This window comes from Coturnix japonica, chromosome 27 (genome assembly GCF_054131305.1).
Source record: "Coturnix japonica strain WE chromosome 27, WE-NBRP24, whole genome shotgun sequence".
NCBI lineage: Eukaryota > Metazoa > Chordata > Aves > Galliformes > Phasianidae > Coturnix > Coturnix japonica.
The window spans coordinates 4,308,683-4,332,230 of record NC_140689.1 but is presented as its reverse complement, the minus strand read 5'-3'; the positions used below and the strand labels follow the sequence as shown (position 1 = coordinate 4,332,230).

The 23,548-nt window shown below is 50.4% G+C and overlaps 2 protein-coding genes across 10 annotated transcripts; one reads left to right on the top strand and one right to left on the bottom strand.

Moving 5' to 3' along the window:
- The first annotated feature begins 1,288 nt into the window (after positions 1-1,288).
- On the top strand, positions 1,289-10,752 carry LOC146756363 (protein MANBAL-like). 9 transcript variants are annotated; one of them, XM_085524695.1, is made up of 5 exons: positions 1,290-1,308; positions 9,126-9,224; positions 9,341-9,380; positions 9,762-9,955; positions 10,395-10,752. In XM_085524695.1, exons 2-5 carry the CDS (start codon positions 9,159-9,161, stop codon positions 10,494-10,496), a joined length of 402 nt encoding a protein of 133 aa, XP_085380821.1. In that variant the 5' UTR covers positions 1,290-1,308; positions 9,126-9,158; the 3' UTR covers positions 10,497-10,752. The 9 variants fall into 9 exon arrangements, 4 of the variants coding, with proteins under 4 accessions (XP_085380821.1, XP_085380822.1, XP_085380819.1 ...); XR_014937537.1 differs by lacking the exon at positions 1,290-1,308 and adding an exon at positions 6,805-7,470 and having other exon boundaries at positions 9,299-9,380; XM_085524696.1 differs by lacking the exon at positions 1,290-1,308 and adding an exon at positions 6,810-7,470.
- Positions 10,753-16,391: 5,639 nt separating this feature from the next.
- Positions 16,392-21,107, bottom strand: LOC146756362 (uncharacterized). The gene is made up of 4 exons (XM_085524415.1): positions 21,025-21,107; positions 17,836-17,908; positions 17,063-17,160; positions 16,392-16,721 (listed from the first exon to the last, which is right to left on the bottom strand). Exons 1-4 carry the CDS (start codon positions 21,077-21,079, stop codon positions 16,543-16,545), a joined length of 405 nt encoding a protein of 134 aa, XP_085380541.1. The 5' UTR covers positions 21,080-21,107; the 3' UTR covers positions 16,392-16,542.
- Positions 21,108-23,548: the final 2,441 nt, after the last annotated feature.

Here is a 23,548-nt window from a genome sequence, read left to right as displayed (position 1 = left end):
GCAGCATCTGAGCACAGAATGGATGCTGCCCATCCCATCTCTCTTCCTATCTATGTCTGCTCTCACTCTGTGCTTTTCAAGGGGGGAATCTTTCCCCATCTCCAATGCAAAGGGTCCCAAACTCCAAAGTGAGGGGAATAATAGATATGGATTTTATTGAGGGCTTTCTTAACAACTAACAACAACCAATTGGGGGTAACATTGGCTAATGGGTTAATATGGGCTAATTACAATTAGAGGCCGTTCTTATAGGCCATGGCTGCTCTGATGAGCCATAGAATGAAAGACGACCAAGAGTAAAGACAGAAGAAAGGGAAAGAGGGACAGAGAGACAGCAAAGAGAGGCGGTTCAGCGCTGGTAGATCCATTCACATCCTGCTGTTGGGTGCGGATCTTCAGTCTGATGGGCCATCAGAGGTTTGTTGTTTGACAGCAACTCCCGATGACAGTCCAGACTGATTTCCAACAAGTCCAACGTGGTGGCACTCAGCCACCTGCCAGCACTGCCCCACTGCTGTGCCTGGGGGCAGGAGCACAGGAGAGGCCCCTTCCGTGGGAACCGTGAAAGTCTTGGGAAGCTGAGTTTCTAGATGTATATCCATGGAGCATCTGCAGTGTGCACAGCAGGAAAAGACGGATCAGAGCCTTGCTGTGGTGATGCCCCTGTGTCTGCACTGGCTTGTGGCATCACCTTCCTCCTGAAGATACCATCTTCCTGATGAGAAGCAGTTACTTACAGCCCTACTCTCTTACCTCCTTTCTAAAGGGACTGACGCAGAGCCTGCTCACAGGGATGCATTTCAGCAAGGCATCCGTTGCACACTGCCCATCCCTCTGGGAGAAAGAGAGGCTTGGCAAGCAGCTGGCACTCCAGGTAAGGGCCGCCGGTAGAGCTCCGTGGCTGTGGTTAGAGGTTGCTCCCCTCCCACTGCACCCAGTTCCCAGGGACTTAGGAACTTTGTCCTTTTGGGAACAAGGCCACCAAAACCAAATTCAGCAGAGATGGGATGGAATAGAACCCTTCAACGTACCTCCCTCCCACAGTCCCTGCATTCCGGAGCTTGCTGTGCCTCCCTTGAGGCTCCAGGCACACCAGCAGCCTGGAGTGGGGTCCCTCCTGCAAACTGAGGTCCAGAGAGATGCACTGACTCACAGATGGCGCAATGGCATAGAGGGAGCCTCCTCGTCCTTCTGCCTCCTCTGTGCCTGCACCATGCCCAGACATTGCCTTTCTCTCATTCTTCACAGCACTGTCCAATCCTGGGGAAGCCCACCACAACTGGTTCTGTCGTTTTCTGAGGAATCCAGGTAAGCAGCGATCTGGCAGGAGTTTATAAGCAGGAGAAACATCCTGAAAACCAGGAGCGTGCAAGTTGTGCCCATGCCGGGGGGAAGGAAAAGGGGAGAAACAGGTTCAGGTGCTGCTGAGGGGCCCTGACTCTGCCCCTGAGGAGTGGGGTCTGAGTGGGAGGGGAGAGCTTAGGGCAGCACTCCCTGCACAACACGACAGTGGTTCTTGTCCACATCACTCTTAGCAGCAACTGATTAAACAGATGCACACACTCTCCTTCTGCTCTAATGAGTTTTGTTTAGTCAGACGACGTGTCCCAAAGGGTCACGGTGTGCCGGCCTGCGGCAGCACTACCCAGCCTCACAAGGCAAGGGTAGGTGAGTGCAAAAGAAATGTTAGAGCATGATGGAGAAGAAGGAGCAAATCTGGCAGAGCCAGAGCGTACCCAAAGCTGAGAGGCAAAATAGAGGCTCCAGAGCGCCTCGATGCGCGGTGCCTTTGGGAGTTCCCTTTGCATCCCCTGGAATCGGGGAAGCATTGCAGCCTGAGGATTTTCACTTGTTCCAGGAGGCCAACAAAATGGAAAAGAATTGTGTAGCAATGTCATACCTCCTTGAGATTTCCATTAGGGCACGAGACAAAGCAATGACCATGTTGTTCCTCCAGGTGTGCCTGGTGCAGGGCATGCAAACACCGAGCAAGTTAAAGTTGGTTGGAAGTTCTACCTGATACTTGCTGGAGCTTCCTTGGGTTCCCTATTGCTGGGGATGCTTCCGTGCTGGCTTCTTATTTACTGGTACAGGAACAGAAAGTGAGTTGTTGACCCCCATCCCCATCCTGCCCAACTCTTTTCTGTAGGGCTGCTGTGGGCCAGGAGGCGTTTCTAGTTAAAGCAGCGTAAAGAGACCAGTTAATTGTTGGCTCACACGGTCTGTGATTGACGCAGTTAGATGTTGTCATTGGCTTCAGCCCATCCTTACTGCTGGGCCAGAGACAGGCTGGGAGCTGAGGGTGGCTCTTTGCCATGCGCTGTGAGAAAGCAGAGCAGGGGCTCTCCTGTGCCCTCAGCACGTTCCTCTCTTTGCAGGTGCCGCGCTGAAGCTAAAAAATGGGCTAAACAAGTCCAGGACAATACCAGCATCTACAGCTCACAGTCAAGCTTCCTAACTGGGGGTTTCTGACAAGCCCAGCAGCCCCCGGTCCAAACAGGCATCAATGCCACCCCTCCCGCCCCCCCCCGCCATCCTTCAGGGGGCGGGAGCGGTCCCCTCAGCTCCGGAGCATCACCCAGCACCCGGACAACTGCTGCCTTGGGGAAGCCTGAGAGGCCCGGCAGCCCCCAGCCCCCTCCCCCCCGGCACCAACTCTGCCCTCTTCCTTCCCTCCAGCATCCATCAGGGGACGCAGAGTGCAGAGGTGGGGAAACAGTCCAAGAGACAGACAACCACTGCCTGGGGGAAGCACAACCAGCCCAGCAGCCCCCCACCTCCCCAGGCACCGTCACCACCCTCCCGCTCCCCTCCACCATCCTTTATTAGGTAGAAGCACCCCCCCCCCCACCGTGTCAGCTTAGGGGCATCAGACACCTGGAAAACCACTGCCAGGGGGAAACAGACCAGGCCCAGCAGCCCCCAGCCCTTCCCCAGCACCACCTCTGCCCTCCCGCTCCTCTCCACCATCCATCAGGAGGTGGGAGCACCCCCAGTGGGTTGGTTTGGGGCACCATCTGACATCCACAGAACCACAGCTGTCATCAACCAGAGTTTTCCAGGCCCCACACTACCAATAAATTGACAGTAATAGCACAGTTGTCCGTGTACAGTTGTCGTGTCATTACCTGACCCACTACCAGACCTTGCATGTCACTTGGCATTGGCAGACAGCGATCATACGAGTGGGAATGGCTTTAAACTCCAAGAGTGGAAATGGAGGTAGATGGGTGGAGGAAATTCCTCCCCCAGAGGCAGTGAGGCCCTGGCCCAGGCTGCCCAGAGGCTGTGGGTGCCCTATGGCCCGTCTCAGGCAGGTTTTGCACATGATGCAAAAGCTCCAGTGCTTCTGCAGGAGGTTTCCCAGACAGCAGGCACCATCCTGCTCTGACTAGCAGGCAGTCATTTGCTTTGCAATTAGAACTAAGCAAGAACTATGAGCACATTTTCTCCCTCTTCCATTTCATTTTGCTTTGTGGGCTGGACTGAGAATCCAAAAGCGAAAATCTTACCTTCATCAGCACAGTCATTCCACATAAACATTCCTGTAGTACAGATGGGCTCTATTGTAGGTAATGATAACCTCCTTACTGAACAAAGATGGCTGTAATTCCACTGTGTATTAAGGATGCCAACTCCTGGACCTACCACTGCACCTGTACTGAAAAGGAGGCAACGGACTGCCTGTGTCACACCTGTAGCTCACATTTGCTGGTGATAAGGACTCTTGTGTTTGCTGTATCCAACCTCCAGAGCTTCTGCAAAGGATACCAGGGCAGAAACAGGCAGCTAAGAAAAGCAACACTGAATTAAAAACACAAGACAATAACCTGTAACTGCCAGCTGGACCATTTTAGAAGAGGCCTCGGAGAGCACTTTGTACCTCACAAATAAAGATCATCTTAAAACATCTTAAAGCAATACTTGAGAGAGTGTGAATCACATTCACTTTCTCACACTGACTTTCACCTCCCCAGTTACGCTGTGGATGAATCACTCAGGCACATAAACGTACACCAGTCTGTACGTGGTGAAATGCTGCCTGGGAAACACATGCAGTACCAAAAGTAACAGAGAGCATGGGATAGATTAAGTAGTTCCACTTCAGACAAAAGGGTCTGTCCCCCCCCGATGGGCAAATGAAAGAGCCTTTATTTGAGAAACAGGCTCTATAGGAAAAGATATCAGAAGGAATGAACCCTGGGTGTAGTGCAAGAAAAGAGAAATTCATTTTGTCAACAGCAAAACTGCGGAAACATGGGTACCATGAAAACAGGCCAGGAAGCCTCTCAGGAAAGGAGGTTTCTTGTGGGACGTGGGGTTAAAGGGAAAAGAGGGGGTCACGCACTGTGGCATGGTCATGGTCAAGGACATGGACTGGGTAGCCTTCAACTCTTTTCCCTTCTCTGTCCAGAGAAGGAAAAAGCAAAGCAAACCCCAAGCAAACTCCATGCACTTGATGAAGGAAGTGCTTCACCAAGGCAGCTACAACAGCATCTTCTTACTTCTAGCCCAGGATGTGCTTCTGGAGCTGGCACACTGCCTCTGCTCTGATGTGGGCTCTGGGCCTTTGCCACACTGCGCTCCACCTTCGCGTGTTTTTTGGCAGGCCACAGCTCTGCTTTTTGCTCCTCTTCCTCCACTCCCTTGCGCTTTCTTGCAGCCACCGTCCTGCAGAAGGAGTGGTTGTCAGCTGTGGGGGAAGGTCGTCCCCCTGTCCTGGGACCTGCTGTTCCAGGAAGCCCTCCAGCCTGGAGAGCAGCTTTCACGTAGATCTTGCCATTTGGCTCAGCACCTCTCCCTGTTAGAACCAAGAAGGGGGAAGCTGCAAGATTTAATGAGTCCAGCACTACCTTCAATCTGCAAACTGGCACAGAATCACAGAATTAGAGGTGTTGGAAGGGACATCCGGAGATCATCGAGACCAACCTCCCTCATAGAGACCAAAGGCCCAACTGGGCCACGATACGGAGAAATCTCATCTCCAGTGTTGACTGCAATGGATCTTAGGCTCTTGGGTGAACTGTGGGCTCGATTTTCCAATCCTGGACAGGAAAGGTCACTGTCAACCCCTCCAACTGCAAGACCTCAAGCAACATGCAATGACAACAGTCGCAAGAAAGGACAGACAGCAAGCCTGACTAGAAAGACAGGACCCAGAACCCAGATGCCTGGTGTGTGTCTGTAGCTCTCTTCACAGCTGGGCCACACTCCACACCAGTGTCCTGCCTTCCTGCAAGGCCATGCTTCACTGCAAGCCTGTTTGCTTCAGCTTCTAGCAGAAAGGAAACAAGAAAGACGTGAAGAGCATCTCTTGGGAGGAAGATCTGAGCACAGCCAAACACAAACTTCTGCTCCTCAAGCGTACTTTCTTCCATTCATTCCCATGGTGGGAATCCAGACTCCCTGCAAGTGAAAGAAAAATGAGGCGTGGAAGGGTTATGGGCTGGCTGGAGGAAGAGCTGGAGTTGATCCAGCATAGGGACAGAGCTTAGGAGCCCTCTCCCAATGTTCAGAGACATAAGCCAGGGCACAGGAAAGGGCACAGGGCACAGGACTCGGAGAGTTTGGGGAGTGAGACTTAGGAGAGAGTGAAGAAAGCTGAGGCAAGGGAAGCACTGCTCAGCTGAGGAAGAAGGCCGAGATGGAAAGCAGAAAGCAACGATGAGGGCTTGAGCAAGAAGCCACAAAGGACAGCAGAACCACCTGCAACGCTTCCTCGGAGGTGGCACCAAAGTCAACGGTCAGTATGGTCCGGATTGCAGGCACGGCCGTGCTTTCCCTTTTGTGGACAATGGAGAGGAAGGAAGGAAGCTGGAAGGGAAGGGCTTGTGCTGCATTAGAAGAGGGCTTCACCTGTGCAGGACTTGATGTATGGCAAGAGCTGGAGACGCTGCATTCCTTCAGGGTGCTTCAGCTCGATCCCTGTTTCAACGTATTGATTATTAGCTGACCTTATAGCATGTCTTTAGTCATTGTTAGTATCTTACCTACTTAATTTTGTGTTGAAATGTATTTTAGTTGCATTTTGCATCTCTTCATTTCAAATAAAAGCGAACCAAACTTTTTAAAACTGGTGCTGCCTCTTTCAGTAGCTGCTCAAAATGTGCCTGGCTTGGGCTGGCCATCGTAGGGCGATGAAGCGGTCGGCTTCAGGTCCCTCCATGGAAATGCAGCTGCTTTTCCCCCGTTTCCCTGTTGGTGTTCTGCACCTGTGGCCTTTCAGCCCAACTGGAACTGCTAGCAACAGACTGTGAGCATCCCCTTGCTCTGCGAGGGCTGAGAGGAAAGCAAGGGAGAGGAAGCAGCGTGGGAGGAAGAAGGGTGTCCCTGCGCTCAGCCTCTTGAGCTTGTCTGTCTTCCTGGCTGTCTCTTTCAGCCTTCTGATGCACCGTGTGTTGCTGTTTGCCCCGGGAAGCCCAGCTGCATGCGTGGAGGAGGACAGGGCAGCTGGAGGGCTGCAGGTGAACGCGCCTCAGGCACAGAGCTGAGCCGTGAGCCGGGAGGGCCCTGAGCAGCGCGGCGCTGCTTCAGCTCCAATAGCTTCAAGCGCGCGATGGGCAGCGCTGCGTGTTTAGTGCCAGGGTGCTGCGAGGGCACGTTGCTGAGCAAGAGCCCAAAGAGGAGAGGCTGGATGCCAGGAGTGTCTGGTGGCCATTTTCAATTGGCGCCTTCTTCCACCAGCCTGCACAGTGGACTCGGTACAATGAGCTACAAGGCACTGCCTCCTGCTGCCTGCATGGCAGCAAGCAGCGCTGCCGGAGGTGAAAGAGATGATTGTTGGGCTGTGTGCAGCAAAGGACCTGGATGTGAAGGAGGGAAACCAAATATTGATGAGTGGTCATTGCATCTCAGCTGTGGGTCTGGGCTCAGCCCGTGCAGCAGCACCTCGGGGGCTGGGGCCGAGCCCGGTGCCCGGGGCTGTGCTGCCTGCAGGAGGCTGCGGGGCTGTGGGGCTGGGGCAGCCGCTGTGGGTGCAGCACATGGGCATGGGGGAGGGCCGGCAGCAGGGAGGGCGTTGGGTCCGAGCACAAATCGTGTTGGTCACAGCACAGGGGCTGCAGGGGATGCCAGGAGCGCAGAGCAGGGAGGGCTGGGCTGTGTGCAGGACACGGCATGAAATCTTCCCTCGGCAGCTGCTGAGCTTTTCCCCCAAGGCTTCAGACTCAGATGATGAGGCTCTGCAGTAAAGCCAGCCGGGCCATCCTGATCCTGCAGGGTTAGGAAAGGGCACAACAGAGCAGTCAGTGAGGAGCACAAGGCAGTGAAGCGCAGCACGAGCCATTGATTGCCTGCACTGATGATCTTCTGCAGCCACCTCCATTGAGATCTGCGTCCTGAGTGCGGATGGAAAGTGAAGGGAAAGGAGGAGCAGGGGATGGAGGGGCAGGAAGCGCTTGGTGCCGGCGGGAGCAGTTCCGGGCCATGGCGGCATGGTGGTGCCAGGAAGGTGATCGGAGCTGAAGGAAGGTGTGTAACATGTCCTTGCTCTGGCTGTCAGTGAGCGGGATGAGTCGGGGCTGCAGTTCTGTGCTGGTGTTTGTTGCTGGGACCGGCTGCCTGAGCAGAATGGGGGCAGCGAGAGGGAGGCTGGACAAGCGGCAGCATCAGGAGCACGGCCCGGTTCTGCTGTGCTGATGGTGCTGTACGGCTGTGGGTCCCCACTGAGGGTCGGTGAAGCAGCGTGGCCCCGTGTGTGTTCCAGCATGGTGTGCGGATGTGGGATGTAATCAGAGTGAGTGGATGCAAATGGAGTCAGAGGTGTTACAAGGAGAGGCTCTGGATTGGAACATGGAGAGCAGAGCTGGTGTGTCCCAGCAGGCAGGCATAGTCAGGTGCCCTTTGGAGCCTGCTGTTGTTGGCGCTGAGCTCAGGAGCCCCATCAGATCAGCGTGGTGCTGCGTGCTGCGTATGGCAGCGCCAAGAGATTCCCTTGTGGAAGAAGGGGGAGGATGAAGGAGGCCGAGGGCCCTTTGCTCAGGGCCAGCTCCTCTGTGGCCTCTTGCTGCTGGAGAGAAGAGCTGCCCGCTGGGCACAGGCAGTGCCTTCTGGCTCCCGTGCCGTGCCCTGTCCTCCAGCTCCCTCCTCATACCATGTGGAACGCCAGTGCCAGCAGTGCCAGCAGTGCGGCCGCCATGTTAGAACCCTGGCCATGTCACCTTGGTCACCTTGGTCACTGTTGCCCCATGCAACGCACTCGCCTCTGAGAGCTCTGGACGTTGACAGCCATGTCGGAAGCCAAGAGAGCAAGGCTGGAGGATTCCCACGATTTAGGTGGGAAGATGGAGCCGGGGACTGCAGGGTCGAAGAGGAGGAGGAGGGGGCCCGCCATGACCATCAGGTGGCAGACAGGCAAGCGAGCCCGTTCCCATCACGCCTGGACCAGCGGCATGACCACCTCCGTGGAGCCCATGGAGGTGGATCCACCTCCGGATGAGCCCATGGAGGTGGATCCGCCTCCGGATGAACCCATGGAGGTGGATCCGCCTCCAGATGAGCCCATGGAGGTGGATCCACCTCCAGATGAGCCCATGGAGGTGGATCCGCCCGTGGCACAGCTGGCCTGGCACCACACCACCGTGCCAGGCCCCACATCCTTACCATCTCAGCTCTGCCATCACTGGTCCAGGCGCTGGGCTCCTTACTGTCTGCGCGGCCCCCGCCCCCGGCATTAGCCGGGTGGCTTCATTTAACATCAGCTCCTCCTTTGAGACCTCTGCGGGCCCCCGGTTCCATCTTAACCCTATTTCTATTGTGGATTTTAGTGTTAAGTTTAGTTGTAGTTTTAGGAGTAGGTTATTGTTTGCATTTTTTAGTTAAGAGTAGGTTATTGTTCACGTTTTAGTGTTAGTAGATGATTGTTCCTGTTTTAGAGTTAGCTGTAGGTTACTGTTCATGTTTTAGTGTTAGGTGTAGGTTTCTGTTCCTGTTTTAGAGTTAGGCATAGGTTAGTGTTCGTACTTAGAGTTAGGTGGGGTCCTACCAGCAGATGGCAGCAAACAGCGCTCACTCGGTAAGCACACGTCTGCTTTCTCACCCAATGACATGAGTGCTGCTTCATGAGCGCAGAGGTCTGTGACATCTCCGAGGGATGGGATTTGCATCTTGTGACTTTTCTGTTGCAGATTGTTGAGGAGCACAGCGTGAGTGGCTGTGAAATGCAATTGGGCTTCATGGAAACAGTCCGGAGCTGTGTCTGGAGCTTCCTGCGTGGCCATTGTAAGGTAGGTGTGCCTTACTGTAAGCGTGTGCTGAAGCAGTGTTGGTTAAGCACAGCTCACTCCTCTGTCTTCAACAGATCAGCTTTCTGTGCACTTTATTTCTGTGTCTGGCGTTGTAGAGCACAGCAGCAGCAAGACAGCAAACACGTCCACAACCAGGTACGTGAACATGGGAAACTTTAATTCTGTGAATAATACTGGTATTAATATTAATGAGGCAGTGGTCACGCGTGTGTGATGGAGCTCAGGGATAGGTTTATTCTTGTCTGTTAAGCTCTTCCCTTATTTGACGTCCACCCGTCCTCTCTTGCTTCTCTTCCCCCCACCTGCAAGTGCAGCAGTACTGAAGGCTGAGGGCTCTTTTCCTAGGCAGGCGGGCAAAGGCAACTGAAATGCAAGTTTGCTGTCCCTCTGTTCTCGGGTCAGTAGGCCCTGGATATCTTCCCAGCACCTCTCTAAGTCAGCCTGGAAATGTTTGCTCGCAGGAAGTAACCCCATTGCAGTGCCTGAGGCTAATGATGCCTTTTTCCCCCCTTACAGCACGCAGCCTCTGTGAGAGCAGTGGAGCAGCAGCTGTCTGCGCTATGGCTGCTGAACTGCATTTCTCACCACCTGAGGTCCCTGAGCCCACGATATTGGAGAACATGCTGCGCTACAGACTCTTGTTTGGAGCCCTTTTCCAGCTCCTGTGTGTGCTGGCCATCATCCTGCCAGCTTCCAAGTCCCCAAAGGCAGTAAGTTGCGCTGTGTGAGATTGATAGGAATGCTCAGGCAGTCAGCTGGGAGGAAACTGTCTGTAGCTGTTGCCTACGGCAGTGTGCCCCGGCACTGCTGAGAGTGCTGCACTTGGTTCTGTCCTTCCTTCCGCACGCCAGCAGCCTTGAGGTGCCAGCTCATCCTATCCTGCAGCTGCTGCTGCGCCCTATGAGCTGCCAGGCAGAGGGTCCACTCTCCCAGCATGGACCGCCTTGCTAGAGAGGACTTTAGGCTCTGGTTTGCATGGGTTTTTTGGGAACTTGACAGATGTGGAGTTTCTAATGTGCCCTGAGGTCAGGAAGGCGATTTCCTGTGCTGGTCTCCCAAAGCTGCTTGGTCAGGTGACTTGAGCTCCCAAAGCAGCTGTCAGCCAGTTGTTAGAAAGCTCCCTGACTGTTTCCCAATTGCTTCTTGCAGGACTCAGAGGGTTTTGAGTCTAAGACGTGGGAGATGGTGAAGAAACCCAAGGCAAGTGCTGCTCAGCTGAGAAGCAAGAAGGAAAGCAAAAAGAAACGATAAGGGCTTGAGCAGGAAGGCACAAAGGACAGCAGAATCACCTGGAACGCTTCCTCAGAGGTGCACCAAAGGACACACACTGCGTGGTCTGGTTTTCAGGCCTGGCCGTGCTTTCCCTTTCATGGACTGCAGAGAGGAACTAAGGAAGCTTTGTCTTTAGTCACTACCAGTATCCCAACTATTTGATTTCATATTGAAATGTATTTTTGATGCATTTAGCATCTCTCTATTGCAAATAAAAGTGAAACAAACATTTGAATAGTGGTGCTGCCTCTTTCAATAGCTGCTCAAAATGTGCCTGGCTCAGGCTGGCAATCGCAGGGTCATGATGTGGTCGGCTTCACGTCCCTCCTGGAAATGGAGCTGCTTGTCCCACGTTTCCGTGTTGGTGTTCCCAACTGGTAGCATTTCAGCCCATCTGGAACTGCTGGCGATGGACTGTGAGCATCCCTTGTTCTCCGAGGGCTGAGAGAAACAAAAGCAGCGTGGGAGGAAGAAAGGTGTCCCTGCGCCTTGAGCTTGTCTCTATTCTGTACTTCTGTAGATACTGTATATCTAGAGCTTGTTCTTTGAGAATGATGACTGCTTTGTTTGATGTGTACTTTCTGGCCCTCATTCGTCCTATTAATGCGATAGAACTGACAAACTTGTTTGTGTTTAGGTTGTTTGTATGCTCTATTTCTTATTTTCTCCGTATATGCACTGTCCCCACGATTTCCTGTGCATGTGATTAATTCACATGACAATAAACAAAAGAGATACTCTCCATTTCTTAGGAATGATGCTTAGGTACACATACAGATGAGCTTCTTAGTTTTAGAGGCTTCAGGCTTTGGAGACTACCTTGGTTTGAACAGCAGAAGGCATCAGTGTTCACTTCTCAGCAGCACCAATCTACAAACCTGAGTAATAGCTGCTTGTTGCTCTGTTTCTGCAGAGCCTCGCAGCTCCCCATGCACTGATTACAGCCTTTGGAAAGGCAGCCAACTCACTTTCCTTGGGAAGCCACACAGATATGAACCGTAATAGCCCATTGACTTTAGAGATGATTGAACAGGACTCTTTGATTAAAGGATACTGTCAGATGCATGTCTGCCCCTCTATTATCTGGTGCTCTGTGTTGGAAGCTTGAAGCTAGCACATCTTGCTCTGCCGTTTTCTGTGTGTCCTTTTCCAGTTGGCAAGCTCTGACTGCTAGAACCCAAGATGCTAAAGCAATATTTAGACTCAAATGCATTTAATGAAAGGAGGCAATCTGTGTGTGTGCGCTTTCTCCAATGAGACTGGCACTGTTCCCTCGTGTCTTTACCAGATAACTAGACTTTATTTCCCATGGCTGAAATATGATCTGTCATCTGCCCTGAAGGAAACAAGCTTTATAGCTTAGGATTCCTTGTTAGTCCAGGTGAAGAGAGCTTTGTCTTCGGTGCCCTGCCTGGATTTTGGTCTTGGTGTAAAGGCTCTGACTGTGACATTCTGACTGCTGTTTTGAGGCTTACCTTTTGTCTCGCACGTGATAAGGATGAAAATTTAGCAGAAATACCTTTTCAGTGGTTCAATACATGCTGGTGATTCTGTGATATCTTTTTCTGGTGTGAGTAATTGTTGTTTAGTGTTGGTTTTTGTCCTGCTGTTAAAATGGGGGTGTTTTTTCTCTACAAAGCCTGATTTAGGCACTTAAGCTTAGAACAACCTCTGTGGTAACAGGCTGTGTGTGGATTCACACTCATCCAGAAACACATACAGAGGAAGCAGGGATGGTGCTGCTCAGGTCTTACTAAATGTAGGCTCAGCCTGATATAGATGCATTCCAGCGGAGATACCCAGCACTTACGTACTTTTGCTTTCACATAAATGCCCGAAATGAGCTGGGCATCATCACGTTGTTAGAAAGCTCCCTGACTGTTTCCCAATTGATTCTTGTAGGACTTGGAGGGCTTTGAGTCTAAGACCTGGGAGATGGTGAAGAAACCCAAGGCAAGTGCTGCTCAGCTGAGCAAGAAAGCCAAGGAAAGCAAAAAGAAGTGATAAGGGCTTGAGCAGGAAGGCACAAAGGACAGCAGAATCGCCTGGAATGCTTCCTCAGAAGTGCACCAAAGGCAACGGACTGCGTGGTCTGTTTTTCAGGCATGGCTGTGCTTTCCCTTTTGTGGACTGCGGATTGGAACTAAGGAAGCTGGAAGGGAAGGGCTTCCAATGCATTAGCAGCAAAGAGGACTTCACCTATTTGGGACCTGATATATGGCAAGAGCTGAAGACACTGCATTCCTTTAGGGTCTGTCTCTTCAGGGCCAGGGACAGTCTAGTGTTAGCCTGAAATATGGCTAGAAGGGTCTGGAGAGAGGTGGTGTCGTAGCCACAGAGTCTCTGTAAGGCATCTGGAGCTTCCTGATGCCAGCTCACTGCTTGGTTTGTTTGATCACAAATGAGTCAACGGGAGGAGAACTTGCTGTGTTAGGTGCCCCAGAGCTTACAGTGGCTTTGAAGAAAAGGGTTCTGTGGTGGGGCTGCAAGTCTGCCATCCTTTTGCATACACAGACTGCCATCCTCAATTGACAAATGCATTGTGAGCCCAGGTCCAGCAGCAGTGCTGTGCTGTGTCTGTTCTCTACCAGAAGACTAGCAGCACATTTGCTGGAACCATCAGTGTGAGAAGGACCGCGTTTGCTTCTTTCCCTTGCTGTTGGTGGATGAGTCAGGTGGGCAGCATGAGGAGAACAGAACAAAGCATGCGAGACAAAAGCACTCCGAAGTTGCTTGGAGATTTCAGGACAAAGAAACATGACAAAAATATCTGACACCAATTACATATAATCTTTGTTTCAAATTAAAACCAAAGTAACTTTTTAAAAGTCATGCTGCCTCTTTCTGTTTACTATGAAAGCTTCTTGAGCTCTGTAGAAACACAGGGACATCCATGGCCTGTTCACGAGAGTGACGCGTTTAGGGGAGGCCTTTCAGCTCCTTCGATCTGTGTGAGGGTGGTTGGCTCAAACTTTCAGGCATGCATGTGTCCGTGCTTGACTTGGAAGCAGCAAAATGTCTGCCAAAACACCTCCACCTTCCTGGAAAGAGGAAACGGTGCAATGTCTTAATTAATTTGCCTCTCATGAGGGATGTTGGCTCCAAGAGCCCCCATGGAGGTAGCAAAATAAAGGCAGTGTTTGTTAATAGGATCGGGGGATTAAATGGGGATTCAGTCGATTGATAATGGGGATTTCTGTAGGCCCCATGGCAAGTGTAGCTGTAGCAGGGAGCTGCCTGGCAGCCACTTGGACTGCAGGAGGAGCGGTGAGCTGGGTGAGCTCTGGCTGGTGTTACTTGGTTCCCTCCCCAGAAGAGGAAAGGAAGGAAAGACTGTGCGGTAAATCCTCAAATTCCCAGGCATCTATCTCAAGCAGTTTTTCTCTTCCATTTTTGACTGTTCAAGCAGGTCTCCCTCTCTGACCACATGCTGTCCCGCTCACAATGCATCCTTGTGCTCCTCCAGTGCAAGCTGCATGATCCCTTGAGGCAGGCTCATAAGCAGCTCGTGACCCAAGTTCCAGTTCACATAGTTCAATTAAATCCCTATTAATCCTGCTCAGACCTAATTGACTTTCATTCTCATACATGTGCTTCTCTCTGCTTTAGAGATGCTCTCTGCTGATGTTCCCCACTGGCAGCAGCGGAAGAGCCAAGGCTGTCTGTGAAGAGAACCAATACTTCCTTCTTGCTGCTCTGGAAGTTTTGAAGCCAAGATTCTTTCCCAGCCTGCTGTAAAGAACATGAAAAGAGCTCTTTGATGCCTGGGTGCCAGGGAGGGTCAAGGCTCCGTGTGGTGATACTTAAGGATGGTGATGTTCACTTCCTTCCCCTCAGCTTGTGGGGTTTCACTTGGAGCCCGAAGGCCCTTGTGTGGCTCTGGAGCTTTCTGTACCCTGTGTGAACAGCAGCTGGCTGCAGCCAAAGGCCCTCAGACTGCAGCTGAAGCAGAGCCCAGTTGATTCCTGCACAGCCTGGGTCCAACCCACCTGCCAAACACAGAACCATGCTGCTGTGTGAGAGCCTCCAGGCCGGAGAGAAGGATCCCAGCATTAGTCCCCCCGCTTGGCAAACCTAAACCAGCCCTAAGCTCATAACCATGGGTTCCTGATGCTGGCCATGCTAATTGCTTGCTGTCACACCCACACTCTTTGCATGTCTGCCAAGCTCAGTGATTGTAAAATGATAGAATTCCTGAGCTGGAGGGTCCCTGCGAGGACCACTGAGTCCAGCTCCTGGCTGCACGCTTCAATGGCTCCAGGTGGGGATGGCAAAAAGCTGCTTGAGTTCCTGAAAAGATCAGAGCAAAGGCTCTGCTGCATCTGTCTGCGACTCAAACACCACCATTGTGTTATTCATAGAAATAATTCCTACAAATATAGTTGGAATTAGCAGCAAGCAAAGCGCAGCTCACCTCAGGAACAGAATCAAAGGCTGGCACAGTCTGGAGCACACACCTCTGCCTGTTTTGCTGTTGCCCGGGCAGATTGCAGCTTGATGACATCCAACAGCAAAGCAGTTCTCCTTCAGCAGGTATCTTCTGAACTCACAAGCACCTCTGCACCGCAGAGCAGCCCTGTGTTTAACAAGGCTGTCCATCATTCACACTGCTTTCAGATCTGACATTCCTCTCCTAGCACCCAGGACCAATGCTTAGTCACTTCCCCTTGAGGAGGAATGACTTAGCATTAGGTAGTAGATGAGAACAGGATTCTTTCCTATGTTGCTCCCTTATAAGCTCAATAACCACATGCTGCACGTGGGTAACAAGAGCCAAACAGGAGCCGTTCCATCCCAGACTACACCTGCAGATGTCTCCACAAGGTCCGTCTGAAGAGTCTCACAGCTGTAGGTCCTGGGACTGCTCTTCCTCTTTCCAAACACACGGTAGCTGAGGAAAGCTCCCTATTAGCTGAAGAGACCAATTTCAGGACCTTCACTGACTGGAGGAGCCACTGTGGGACACAGGTGTCCCCTCCCACTCACCCTCTCTCCACAGCCGACCATGGTGCAGCTCTTGAAAAGATGATGGAGCTGTCTAGATCAAACCCTAGCACTGACTACATAAACAAATACATGGACTAGCTGCATGAAGAGCAAGTAGCAGACATTGCAACAGCAAGTCAAATGCAACCTCAAAGATTTACTAACGAAGAGTCAAAATGCTACATTTCCATGGGAAGCCTAAAACGGATCAACTCAGGTGTGACAGTGGCTCCCAAGGCGGTTCTGCTCCACACATTGCTGGTGCACTTGCTAAGACACCTCATCTCTGTCTTTGGACACTGGGAAAAGGGGAAAACATATTTTGCTACTGGTATGTCATTCTTGGGGACGGGAAAGAAAGTGAGTATGGGACTTGGGCCACATCACTGCAGCCTATGGAGAGCCCCTGGGGTGTGTAGCTGCCCTGCAGCACCGCACTGCCGCTCCACTGCTCCAACAACACCTACAGCAGCTGTGCACATAAAGATGGCAGACTACAGGGAGTGCCATGCAGGTGCTGCAGGGCTTCATCCCCTAAGCCCGCAGTATCAGCAGTGCCCAGCTGGCTTTGCTGCACAGCCTTATCACCTGAGAGTCTGAAGACCTGGGGGAAAAGCTCAGCAGCTGCGCAGCTGCCGAGGTTCCATGTCATGCCCCGGCCTGCACACAGCCCGGCTCTCCCTGCTCTGCTCTCCCAGTGTTTCCTGCAGCCCCTGTGCTGTGACCAACACGAGCGGGGCTCGGGCCCAATGCCCGCTCACATCCCCAGCAGGCAGAAATAGCACACGACAGAAACCCAGCCTACCTGCAACCCCCAGCAGCAGTTCAATCCTTCATTTCTACACTTGTGCTTCGTAACACCAAACCAATAATGACAGGACGAGCATCTCTTTGAGTCATTTTATAAAAATATTTGACTTACACAGATATTGTTACAGTTACTTGAGTATTGGAAATTACAATACAAGGAAATGCCGACAATGAATTTCAGTAAAGTATTTTACCATCCAGTGCTGCTGATCCCAGTTCATGTCCTTGTTCAATAGAGCATATATACACAAACAGCGATGCTTGAAGAAAATGCAGAAGACACCACAAGAATCAGGGGCTGGAGATACCAACAGAACCAAGAGCTGAATTCACAGACAGAGCGCAGCATGTCAGAATGATGCAAACAAGACAATTTTAACAGGCTTTTCGTTTGCAGTTTTTCTTTTTCTGGAACAGAAACACATTAAAATATCAGCTCCCGCTGCTTGATCAGATGAAGACATGACGCATTTACTGTGCAGCTTCATATAGGAACACCTGAGCAACCTGGAGCAATAAGGCTTTGTTAATTCGTCCATCAGCAGCTCAGCATCTCATTCAGTTTTTCATGTCATTTTCATAAGGCAAACAACGAAACAGAAGTTACTTTCATGTTTGAGAACTGGGATTAGTTGGCAGCTACATACGAGTATGTATTTGTTATGCAGTATGAATTCACACAGATCAGGTTGCTCAAGCAGTGCTGGGAGCAGTAAAGTCATTCATCTCAGCTGGAAGTCCAATATTACCTGGGGTAGCAGATGCTGTGGGGTTATCAGTTGCAAATAACAGCTTTTCCTTCAGCTGCTCATAATTCTTATAGGCTGGAAGGTCCAAGCGACTGAAACTGAAAACAAAGAGAAACCTTAATTATTGAACAACAGTTTAAACCACCAAATATCCATTAGGAACACAGGCATATGAACTGTCCTGTTCAGAAGGAAAACTGCATTTGTACCCTCTAAAACACCTGTATCTTGACATGCACTTGCCTATGAAAGTGAGAGTTAAAGCACAACAAGCACCTGAGCAGCGATAACTTTCCATAACTGGCAATGTATTTAGGAACAAGTCTCACCTAATCTCTCTTCTGTATCTGAAACTTAAAATCTGAGCATCTTCACAAAGCACCAGCGTAACTGAGAAACTGAGCAGAAGCTACATTTTCTCCAGCGAAGAGGGAGCATGAGCGTGGCTATTTATTTTCATTGCCAAGATCGAGTGTGGTGATAATGAAAGATCAATCCCAAACTCTTTAAAAAAAGGACAACCTTAAGTACTAAAAGTAGCTTTACGTTTTTAGTGATGTGCAGATCCATGGCGTTTACAATGGAATCAGCTCCACAACAAAACTGCTTTTCAGAAGTTCAACTATTACTCAGCAGAGCTTACTGCCATAGCCCAGTGCTTTGCTTTCACACAGTCTCAGACACGTCCATATCACACCCACTTCCTAAAATCTCAAAGTAGACTGCCATCTGTAAGAACAGAACCACAGCAGAGTTTGATCCTTCGTACTTACCAGGTGTGACTTCCAGGTAACCAGTTTTCCTTTCCAACTTTCTCAATGCAAAATTTTTGGGGTCTGTTGCTCCCTGTACAAAAATCAAACAATGAATTCTTAGGTCTAACTGCCCGTGTATACCAGTAGGTAATACATGAACACAGCGCGTGAAAACAAGACTATAACTACTTGCAGAGCACAAAGACATTTGTCTCTCACTACATCCCTCTGAAGAAATCCACGTAGTGAAATGCATAAATATGAAGTGGTTTTCAAAGAAACTCAACCACTGAATCACATCGTTGGTTTGGTACTGGAAGGAATCTCTGGAGTTTACCTAGTCCTGCCACTCTGATCAACCAAGGATACCCAGAGCAGGCTGCCCTGCCAGGACCATGTCCAAACCATGGATCAAGTCACTGATGCAAGGCGTGTTCACATTCCATCCATCCCTTTTTCTATCACAGCTCTACCAATATGCAAGACTCAGATTCCATATAAATTCATTAAAAAATACCCTTAAACACACAGCTTGGTCCTTATTAAGAAAAAAGGAAATAACATGAGCATAAAATGCATTAAAGAGGGCTCATTACCCGTGAGGTCAGCAAATCCTCCTACTGGTAATCTGCACGTTCCAGTAACAAACTGTAGAAATCTCATTCTCTTCTCATTATCTATTTATTTCCCAAACTGAAAAATAATAATTAACATTGATGTCAAGTTTAATATTGAAATGTTCACTTCCCCATCCCCCGTGGGACAGCTGGATTAGCAGTTATCATTTACATTTACATGCTACTTATCTGTTGAGTAATTCTGACTATTGCTCATTAAGCTGTTGCTGCGTTCTTGTGTGGAAAAAAGAAGTCTACAAACCTGCCAGAACCACAATATCTGTCTGCAGGTTCTGCTATCATGCCGGAAGATGGTATTGCCTCTGCCAGTCATTCAGATCAATTTCTTGAGTTCCACACAGGAGCACCTTTAGGGAAGAAAAATTTCATAAACATGGAAACTACAAGCTACTACTTTGATTCTACAGCAAGACTATTGTACTGAAATACTACTGTACTTCAAAGCACCCGCAATCACAGTTGTCATGGTTTAATAATTTTGTAATTTTTGCTATCAGTATTCCACATCATAACATCATATAAAGCATGAATAATTTTACTGAATCTGCAACTTACAGAAGAAGACTACATCTCCCAGAGAACAACACGATAGGTCACGGGACCTGGACTCTATATTAACTCAGTCGCAGACTAGACTGACGTCTTTCGAGTTCTGGCGTTCAGGGGAGTGTGTGGGAGCCTTCAGCCGTTCGCCTAGATTCACAGTAGGCCTCTCGGTTACGGGACTCATTCTCTCTCCTATTTCGCTTGATTCGTTAGCTCAATTTTCAATTTTCAATTATATTGTATTATATTGTGTTATCCGGTATTTCAATATAGTATTTAGTAAATAAGTGTGCCTCCTTAGATCGTTGCCGCTGTTTTCTTTTCCTAATTAACTTTTTCCCTTTCGGCCTAGGGCCCCTCCGGGGCCCACGGCCCCCTGTCACGGACGCAGGTGGATTTTTCGTTCAAACCGTGACAACAGTACGCTTGGTTTTAATATTAAACTCTTAAACTTCCACAGCAAATAATAACATCCGTGGCAACAAAGAAGATACACCAGTCATGAAAACGAATGTATTTACACATATAAACCATACTTTCTCATTGCCTAACCGTACAATTCTGTGCTAGAAATACGATGTTCTGCTGCAGAGTATAATTTGGAGAGACCAAAAGCAGCTAAAACCTGCTCCTCTCTGTAATTTGACCATCCGCTGATATTTGGTTCTTATCTCCCTTGCTTTCCAGTCACTCACTCTTTAGACACACACAAATCACATTGTCAAGGACTACAAAAACACTGTCAGCCAAAAAATTTATGTTGGCAGAATCTTAACGTTAGAAATGTGTCTAAGTTGGTTGCAAAGAAGAAAGTGAAGAACAACACAGTAACCAAATACTACCTGATACATAAGGCTTCTCTCACACATCCTGAAAGCAGAACCACCAGCCTTAATGACCTCTGCTCTTCAGACTCTGACTGAAATTCAAGTATTACATGTAGCAGCCTGGATCTGACAATAGTCTTTTACTTCCAGCTCCTTAGCATCAAAGGACCGCAGATACTGCTGGGGCAGAATTTCATTGAAGCCTTCAAAAGAAGCTTGCGTCTGTTCCTCAGCGCCTCAGGAAAGTCTCCATTCTGCTACCAGCCTGGAAAAGACACAGAAGGATCATTTAAAACGGGCTACGCTAACCCAAGTTCATCTTTGTTAGTTTGTTTTGAAATGAACCGTAAGCTGTGTTAAGAAAAATGCTGGAAAGTTCTGGGGATAGAGCACTGTGTAACTGTATTCTAATTGTGTTCCCAACCTTCACCCTGCACAAACAATTTTAAGTTAAAACCCTATGTTTCCAACCACTCAATTATGGAAAGCATTTTAGGCTCCAATAGCAGGCAGCATCTACTCACTGTTGATATTAATGAGAGCACAGGAGTCCCTTGCTACCTGGAGGAAGAAAAAAATGCAGAGCTATATTCATCTAATATGTTCCATATTTGTTTCTGTTAATCAGGAAACTTTGCTCTGTGGTAGAAACTCCACTCTCCATTAAGAAAAGGGAGAAAAGCAGGCAGGAGACGCAAAGAACCTGAACCCAGGGAGAAGCAGATATTATGCTGAATTCAAGCCTAACCTGTCAGGAGAACTGGAATCGAAAGGAGAGATGAAACTCTGGGGAACGCAACACAGGACCCAGAGTGTGACAAAAGAACATTGCTTAAGCTGCAATCTGAGCTCTCCCTGGCTTCCTCAAAACCAGAAGAGAATGGTCTTCTGCAGGTACTCCCTCCTCTCTATCCCAATGAGTATTTTGCACAACTGCCAATGCCAATACGTTCCTTCTGCAAATGTCGCTGTTTCTGTGAAACCTTTCCAGATGATTCGTGACAAAAGCAGTTTCTACTCCCTCATCCCTCAAAACCTTCCCACAAAGAAGCCTTCACAGATCAGATGGTAAGAAAGAGGGAATTCTACGGCCACAGCAATAAAGCGCGCAAAAAAGCAACCAACACAACCATGTCAAACCGCAGCCCGGACTCGTCCCGCTCACTGCAATCCAGACCCACTCCATCTGTACAAACCTTCATCCACGCCCACTGCCCCAGCCCAACACGGCACCGAGGCGTGCGGATCCATCGGCACCAATTCCAGCGGGGAGTCCTCATTCACACCCCCGGAACAACAATGCACACCAACACGGCCGGGGCCGGCTCAGGCTCTGCCTCCAGGCTTTTGGGGCCGGCCGGGTGACTCCACAGCACAGCGAGACCGTGGAGCTGCCTGGGAGCCGCCTCTGGGTGCCGGCAGAGTTGCGAGCTCCTCCCCCGACAGCCCCTCTGTGCCCCCGCACCGAGGCCCGACCCCGTTCGCAGCACAGAGCCCGCTCCTCCCGGCCCCGCTCATGGCCGCCATGCCGCCATGGCCCGGAAGTGCTCTCCGCCGCCTGCAGGAAGCACTTCCTGTCACTGGCACTGTCACCTGGCTCAGGCCGGGCTGGGGCCTGGTGGGGGGGGGCGGCTGCCAGAAAAGGACCCAAAATTCACGTCTCGTTCCATGTCTTTCCTCTCGCTTTCCCTCCTTTACATTCCCATTCCCTTCCTTCCTTCCTCGCCCTCGGCCCCTTCCCTTCACCACCTCCCTGTGTCCATTCCAGTGCCTGGCCACCTGTTCTGACCAGTAATACCTCGTAGTGTCCAGCCTGAATCTCCCCTGTCGCAGCTTGAAGCCATTCCCTCTGGTCCTATCATTAATGACACGAGAGAAGAGGCCGAGCCCCAGCTCACTACAGCCTCCCTTCAGGAAGTTAGAGAGAGCAATGAGGTCTCCCCTGAGCCTCCTCTTCTCCAGGCTGAACATTCCCAGCTCCCTCAGCCGCTCCTCATACGGCCTGTGCTCCAGACCCCTCACCAGCTTTGTTGCCCTCCTCTGAACACGTTCCAGGGCCTCCATGTCTTCCTTGCAGTGAGGGGCACAAAACTGAACACAGCACTCGAGCTGCGGCCTCATCAGTGCTGAGAACAGGGGGACAATCACCTCTCTGCTCCTGCTGGCAACACTGTTTCTGATGCAGGCCAGGATGCAGTTGGCCTTCTTAATATACAGCAAAGGAATCTCCTGAAATGGAAACCAGAATATCTGGCAACATGAAACAAAGTTCGGATTCATAAAAGACTGGCAGCAAGGCCTGAATCTCTTGTGTAATCCGCTCTTGATGTATCACATTAGCACTAGGTGGAATGCAGAAGCTTCCTGAGATGTGATAATCAAAACTTAGTCCAATGCCTTAAAAAAAGCCTTTAAGAGATTACTCCACCTTGTCTCTTTAAAATAAACTTAGGTAGTACAAAAGGTTGGAAAATTTTTGGACAGCTCCCCAGGGCCAGGCTTTGGAAGGCCGTATTGACGAGAGTCAATCAAGCTCCGGCTGCAGGCGTATATGTGTGTGCCAGTTCTTTAACACAGTAGGAATCACAACTTGCTGCATGATCAAAATTCTACATATGCTACTCCTGAACCCCAATTACTTCCAGCAGTGTTAAATTACCCCTGATCTCAAAGCAGAACAAAACAACAAAATACCACACCAATACTGAATACATAGAAACAAACAACTCCTTGGGCCTCAAGGGGAGGCTGATGCACAGGCCACGGCTGCCAGCGTGCAGCTGGGCTTCCCAGGGCAAACAGCAACACACGGTGCATCAGAAGCTGAAGGAGCCCTCAGGGAAGAGAGGCCAACTCAAGGGGCTGAGCACGGGACACCCTTCTTCCTGCCGGGCTGCTTCCCCTCCTCTGGTTTCTTTCTGTCGGACCTCAGAGAGTAAGGAGATGCTCACAGCCTGTCACCAGCACTTACGGGTTGGCTGAAAGGCCACAGGTTGGGAAGACCAACAAGGAAACAGGGGAAAACGTGCACCATGTCAAGGGAGAGACGTGAAGCCTACCGCTTCATCGCCCTGTGATTGCCAGCCCGAGCGAGGGACGTTCTGACCACCTACTGAAAGAGGCAGCACCAGGTTTAGAAAGTTCGCTTCAGTTTTATTGCGGACAAGAAGATTTGGCTACTATTTATTACCCCGCCCACACCCCAAAATGAAACCCCGCTGCCCAGGATTTCCTCTTAGCAATCAGTCACTCAGCCTCCAGTCAGACCCAAGGAGAAGCCAGACCCCGAGGCTACGTCACCTCCTCCCTCTCCAGTCCCAGCCAGCTCTATTTCAGCCTAACCCTACACCAGGCCTGGACCTCAAGAGACACACCCTGAAGGAACACAGCATCTCCAGCTCTTGCCATACACCAAGTCCTGCCTATGTGAAGCCCTCTTTGCTTCTAACGCAGCACAAGCCCTTCCTGTCCAGTTCACTTCCATCATCTCCACCGTCCATGACAGGGAAAGCACGGCTGTGCCAGTAAACTGGACTGTTCAGTCAGCAGCTTTTGGTGCCACCTCCGAGGAAGCGCTGCAGGTGGTTCTGCTGTCCTTTGTAGCTTCTTGCTCAGGCCATCATCCTTACTTTCTGCTTTCCTTCTCAGCTTTCTTCCTCAGCTGAGCAGCGCTTGCCTTGGCTTTCTTCACTCTCTCCCAAGTCTCAGTCCCCAAACTCT

What these genes read in the sequence shown, in the direction of transcription:
- LOC146756363 (XM_085524692.1), top strand. Translation starts at nt 9,060, where the DNA reads ATGAGCGCAGAGGTCTGTGACATCTCCGAGGGATGGGATTTGCATCTT. An exon ending in TCCTGCGTGGCCATTGTAAG is followed by an intron (nt 9,225 to 9,340) that starts GTAGGTGTGCCT and finishes CTGGCGTTGTAG; the next exon opens with AGCACAGCAGCAGCAAGACA. An exon ending in CTTCCAAGTCCCCAAAGGCA is followed by an intron (nt 9,956 to 10,394) that starts GTAAGTTGCGCT and finishes TGCTTCTTGCAG; the next exon opens with GACTCAGAGGGTTTTGAGTC.
- LOC146756362 (XM_085524415.1), bottom strand. Translation starts at nt 21,079, where the DNA reads ATGGATCCGCACGCCTCGGTGCCGTGTTGGGCTGGGGCAGTGGGCGTG. An exon ending in GGCAGTGGGCGTGGATGAAG is followed by an intron (nt 17,909 to 21,024) that starts GTTTGTACAGAT and finishes ATTTTTGTACAG; the next exon opens with GGAGCAACAGACCCCAAAAA. An exon ending in CACAGCATCTGCTACCCCAG is followed by an intron (nt 16,722 to 17,062) that starts GTAATATTGGAC and finishes TTTCTGTTCCAG; the next exon opens with AAAAAGAAAAACTGCAAACG.